At 41.1% G+C, this 5,968-nt stretch overlaps 1 protein-coding gene across 1 annotated transcript; it reads right to left on the reverse strand.

Moving 5' to 3' along the window:
• Nucleotides 1–342: 342 nt before the first annotated feature.
• On the reverse strand, nucleotides 343–2,020 carry ndufa12 (NADH:ubiquinone oxidoreductase subunit A12). Its single transcript, XM_056277730.1, has 4 exons — nucleotides 1,925–2,020; nucleotides 1,485–1,570; nucleotides 1,192–1,279; nucleotides 343–628 (listed from the first exon to the last, which is right to left on the reverse strand). Exons 1-4 carry the CDS (start codon nucleotides 2,011–2,013, stop codon nucleotides 448–450), a joined length of 444 nt encoding a protein of 147 aa, XP_056133705.1. The 5' UTR covers nucleotides 2,014–2,020; the 3' UTR covers nucleotides 343–447.
• Between the last annotated feature and the right edge of the window lie 3,948 nt (nucleotides 2,021–5,968).

Genomic DNA, 5,968 nt, shown 5'->3' on the forward strand with positions numbered 1-5,968 from the left:
CAATCTCTCTGCCCTGCATTATCCTTCTGTTATTAATGTGCATGTGTACACAAACACATACACACCCACTCCCTACACACCCACTCCCATATACACACACACACACACACTTTTGGTTGCAAGTTCACTGTAGCGAAAGGAAGCAATCTCTGCTGCCTGTTCTGAAAAATGCGTTCTTTGAATATCCATCCATTATCCAAACTGCTTATCCTGCTCTCAGGGTCGCGGGGATGCTGGAGCCTATCCCAGCAGTCATTGGGCAGCAGGCCCATGCATTTTGGCAAATAAATGTTATAATCCAAACTCACTAAAGTTTCAGACAAAGTGCTACCACTCATATCATAATATATGTATTGAGACTTTATTTAGAGAGCAAGTCGGAGGAACAGGCAGGGTAGTACAAATTACAGTGATGGAAATCAAAGGTCAGATCTTGTTCCAGTGAGGTCACTGAGTCCCAGCCTTGGGTGGAACCCATTCGTGGATCTTCTTGCGTGTGGTTGGGAAGGGCACGTACTGTTGGCTTGTGCCACTCACGTTGAACTGATGGGTCTCTGCAAGGAACTTCTTGGGCACAGGGGGATGCGTGGTGGGGGGATCATCTGTCATACAGTGCAGCCAACGATGCCTGGAAAATAAATATCACAAGTTTGATTGGCTCTTTAGGTTACATGTGTGACTTTTAACTTTTATTCAGGGAGCAACTTGAAAAACCATAGTATATAGAGACCTGAGAGTCATTTTGGGAACTGATGGTGTTTTCTAGTTATGTCAAATTTACCTTGTTTTGGAGCTACTGATTCACTGATATAATGCATTTTAGCATGGGTGGCGTTTACCCAAAATTCATCAAAAGGCATTGGAAGCAAATACCTTTCACCTAAATAAACAGCAGGTCCGTTATATTTTTTGTGCAACCCTTCTCTGGATTCTTCCAACCAGTCTTTAAAAACGAGTTAACATATGGATACAATGTATGTGGAATTGCCCTTGGCATTATCAAAATGTATATGTTCATACACGGAAACTGTAATGACTTGGACACCATATCATACAACACTGCGCTGCACGGCCGCTGCCCACTGCTCCTAGCGACACGGCTAGGATGGGTTAAATGCAGAGAAAGAATTTCCCCCCACAGGGATTGATAAAGTAGTTTTAAAAAAAAAGAATGTTAGGTTTATGCCATACCATTCAGCAGGCACCATACTGCCATCTACTTCCCACAACGTATTCTTTCCATTCATCTCTTTGGTGTAGATCACCCAGCGATGCCGTCCTGGAAGCATAAATACAAAGTATAGAGACAGAAAAGTCTTAGTGCATCGAGCAGATGCATTCATGCGTTTCATGGCTAGTGACAACCATGCTGTGCTTGCCATGATCGGGTCACAGAATTCAGTGAAGTTCTCTTACTTACACACACACACTCACACTCTCTCTCCCCCCCCCCCCAAGATGTTTATAGGAGAATTTGGTCTTACCGAAGAAGTAGTGCTTACTGTCCTCGTAATACTTATTTCCATAATTATCCACGCCGATCAGGGCCCCCGTCTTCAACTCATTGACCCTGAATACAAAATGGTCATATTTTCACTGTCATGTCGCATGTCCATAACAGAGCAACAACAGCCTACTTGGTCACAGCGAACAGATAACTCCCTGGATACTTCTGAGGGTGTGTGAGATAAATGTCAGGCTCAGATAACTGGTCTGGTCACACAGTCTACCGTCAATGTTTGGTGGATTTTATCAGAAATGTTAACACCAATGTGAGCGAGTTGTCATTCACTACTGACTGTGCTGGCTTCCTCGCAATAGGCTTATTTATCGTAAATAAGGACACGAAGAACTTCTCTTATTCTGCACTGGTAGTCATATTCACTCGCTTATCCAATAACCGACGAGGCGTCATAAAACTGACCTGAGTAATTGTAGAAGAAGACCACGTATTCCACCGTGACCTCCTATTTGCCCCAAAGCCCTTCGGACGACGTTTACATACTCGGCCATCTTTAGACGGAACTATTAAAGCAACGGACCGTTCCGCATACACACGTTTCCAGGGGTAGCACCGGTAATGTCTTTCGTTCCACATCAGCTGAACGAGGAGACGAAACGTAGTAAAAACACAATAATAATAATAATAATAATAATAATAATAATAATAATAGTAGTAGTAGTAGTAGTAGTAGTAGTAATAGACGAAGACGAAGAAGACAGAGTCAAATCAAGTCGATTTTATTTGTATAGCCCAGTATCTCAGGGCGACCCTGAGAGCAGGATAAGCGGTTAAGATAATGGATGGATGGATGGCTAGCCCAATATCACAAATTACAAGAAGACGAAGAAGACGAAGAAGGAGGACGAATCATTTCTATATCTGTAATTTACTTTGTTGTCTTGCTGTTGTTTATACTACCTCTATAAAGAAAGAGCAGTGGTCTTGTTGAAAAACGGAGTAGATATTTTCTTAATATTCGTCCCACTCAATGCAATTTTCTCTCTTGCACCTACATAATTTTTTTTGTATGAGTGTTGCATTTGAAAAACTTCAGCTGTCAAATCTGTTGTTCAAAACGGTCAGTGCAGTTGTCTCTGGATCTGTAATTACTTTTTAAATATATTCTATTAAATGGCATCAGTAGCATATCTTACCTGTGTTGATGGAATGACTGACAGAGATAAAGTGAATACTGTGTAGGAGAGACACCCTATTTCCTAAGTTCTCTGTAAGGGCAGTCTTTCCACTAACTGCCAGCGTTCTCCCCAGGAAGACTGTCAGGTTTTATTGAGATAGGACAGAAACAGGGCATGAGCCATCTGTAAAAGTACAGCTAGGATGCATGTATCGCTCACAAAACACTCTTCAGCTCTAAAGACACTGAGACACAAATGAATACAGGGGACCAAGATGTCATTCTTTAAATGTTTTTATGAAAAACTGTTTCCTGACAGTTCAAAACCATTGTTTACAGTTGACTCTATAACTCTTAACAGAGTTGTGTTTAATAAAGGTTATTGTCATTAAAATGATCAGGAATGGAAGTAATACAAGCTTGCCTGCCCCTGATTGGCATTTTTCAGTCAAGGTCACTGCAAATTAACTTTACTGGCCAAAACCTGAACGAGACATAAGGGGAATGCACGTAGAGGGCAGTAAAATAGTCCTTTGAGTAGTAACTGAAATGTCATCTGCTCACATCACTACAATAGGATTATGCAGGATAAAACTTAACTGCCATTATGGGGTAGTGCAATTTATGGCATTTGATTAAAAGAAATGAAATGAACTAATGAAATGAATAAGTGAATATGTACTGTGGGTAGAATTACCGACACAGCGTAGCTGTCTAGAGCCTTGCTAGACAGGCTTGGGAAATGAGTAGTCATGGAAACTGGAAAGAAACTGGAAATCTATAAACCGATACTATTTAATTTTTTTTAAAAATTTATTTCTGATTTTTCCCTTTTTTCTCCCAATTTAGTGGCCAATTGATCCCTATTTTAATTCAAACACCCACCCTCGTATTGCATGCGTTCGCCAACTGCATCTCTCCGGCCGGCAGTCTCGAAGGAAAGCGCCTCCCCCCTTTCGTGACAAGGCGAATCCAAGTCGAACCACTGTTTTCCCGACACACACAGAGACGCTTTCACATGACGAACACAAGCCGACTCCGCCCCCCTCCCGAAGACAGCGTTGCCAATGATTGCTGCTTCGTCGAGTCCGGCCATAGTCGGATCTGACGAGACCGGGGCGCGAACCCCAGTCCCCAGTGGGCAACTGCATCGACACCAAGCCGATGCTTAGACCGCTACGCCACCGCGGACTCAACCGATACTATTTAAATGAATCTCATAATAAGAGATATGAGACATGATTTGTGTAAAAAAAAAAAATCCTTGGAGTTAACTCAGATTTTTTGCTTTTGTATATTTCCTTACAAAAATAAGTTCATGCATACTTTCCAGAGTATCATTTCTTTCACAAAAGACAACATGCTCCTTTTATGTAAACACGAATTCAAAAGGTCTCATTTAAATACAGCTAGATAAGAATGGCCTTGATGGAAACGTATCCTGACTCCCATAAAGGCAAAACTTCAATAAAAACTTTTTCTTTAGTTGCAGTTACACAAAGTGTCAGCATGTGCTTTCAAAACCATTCTGGCATAAAATAAACCAAACTTCTCCTACCCTCCAAGACATAGAGAAATGTACAATTTCTATATAAATATTAGCTCCTGGCTTTGATGTAAAAGGGTCAATGTTGCTCTTCTACTTCAAAATACACAGTATTACCCATGGTCCACTTCGACTGTGGCTAAACAGGCAAACAAGCATAACTTTTGGCTGTTGTTAGAATGTCAACATTATTGATGACGTTTCCAGTTTTCTCCAGTATTTTGTTTTACCACTGATTTTAGAGTTTTAGAGATTTAAGTCTGATAAAAGAATGAGCAAAACCTTCTATCCAGAAATAGCGAGAGCAGAGCATCTGCTCCCTGTTTCTTTCTGGAAGCCTGTTTTTCACAGTAAAATCCAACCACTTGTATCACTCATAATTGAAAAAGGCATCAACAACACTTGGTATACACAATTCAGACAAAACATCTTGCCATACTGAATATTTTACAAGGTGTTGGGTACGGAAATCAGTTTTGTCTGGAGATTTTGCTTGAACAAAATTTTTTTTAAAATTACATATCTTAATATTAGCAGAAATTAACAAGCAGTATAAATATGCTTGAATGAAGAATGATGACAGAATTTGAGTTGAACAAGTAGTAATGACATAAGGACCTGATATATGAAATCCTGAATAAGATGTAAATAGTCCTTGTTGTTGAACACATTGCACTTCCTAAAGATTCATCTGTTGTGGCTGATCAGCTATATCGAAATGAATTTTGTAGGATTTTTTTGAAAATACGTTTAACCATGCTGAGCCTGAAGTTAAACCCGCCCCAATGAAATTTGGAAACTTGATAGTACAAACAAATGTCTCTCCCAATAAAAGTAAAAAATAAAAAAGAAGGTATATGTTAAAAAAAAAGGTGATCAGTGAGAACGTTGCTGCCATAGGGATTAGAAACATAACAGAGGAGCGTGGTCGGCAGTGCTCTCTGGCAATTCTTTGATTTTGCTAATCTCTCCTTGCTATTTAGAGGCGATGTCTCTAAATGAATGTTTGGGAAATACCTGCTCTCCACACAAATTATTTTAAAAACACACACACACACACACACACACACACACGCTTACTTCCCTTACAGCAACTGGAGTAAATTGCATCAGACATGCAGGTTAATGTGTTTCACACTCACCTACAAATGCCCACTGACACATAACAATAACAACAAAGCCACAAAAAAGGACAGGGTTTGTGTTGTGATGCTCTCAGCGATGCAATCATCTGTGCACCCTCTAGGCAGACCAGCTTTGAATTCGTTTTTTTCTCCAAGTGGTGGCAGATTAGCGCATGTTTCCACAAGCAAATCTTCAGTAGATCAGGCCCAGATTTGCATGTTCTCGTTTCACACGAAAGCGAATCCTTCATTCATTCCTCCGGCTCTGGACATTTTACGATTTCCGGTGGCTTTAAATAGTCCTGACATCTGTTCAGCGACACTTCCTCGCACATGCTTCTGAACTTGACCTTTAACCCCCAGCCGTGACATAAAATGGTTTCGTCTCTAAGTTGGATGGGAACAGATCGGCCGCTTCCACCAGAACGAGGGCAAGACATCCAGCGTGGCCTCAGAACCTCTGTGACAAGGCTGCACGGCAGCAGCCTGATAAAGTGGGAGGATGCAGGTAGTAATGTGTTTACAGAGAAGAAGAAACAAGTTGTTCTTTGGGGGGCGGGGGGGGGGTAAATAACATTCAGCTTTAACAAAATTGGCCTTGGGTATCTCTGAAGTGAAGATAGTCCATCTGGAATCCTTCCTGAGCTGGTGACCCCTGG

This window comes from Lampris incognitus, chromosome 3 (assembly GCF_029633865.1).
Source record: "Lampris incognitus isolate fLamInc1 chromosome 3, fLamInc1.hap2, whole genome shotgun sequence".
In the NCBI taxonomy this organism is placed as follows: domain Eukaryota; kingdom Metazoa; phylum Chordata; class Actinopteri; order Lampriformes; family Lampridae; genus Lampris; species Lampris incognitus.

Coding starts and splice junctions, on each gene's coding strand:
- ndufa12 (XM_056277730.1), bottom strand. CDS start 2,013: ATGGCCGAGTATGTAAACGTCGTCCGAAGGGCTTTGGGGCAAATAGGA. Junction 1,280..1,484: donor CAGTAAGCACTACTTCTTCG/GTAAGACCAAAT, acceptor TTATGCTTCCAG/GACGGCATCGCTGGGTGATC. Junction 629..1,191: donor AGTATGGTGCCTGCTGAATG/GTATGGCATAAA, acceptor TTTATTTTCCAG/GCATCGTTGGCTGCACTGTA.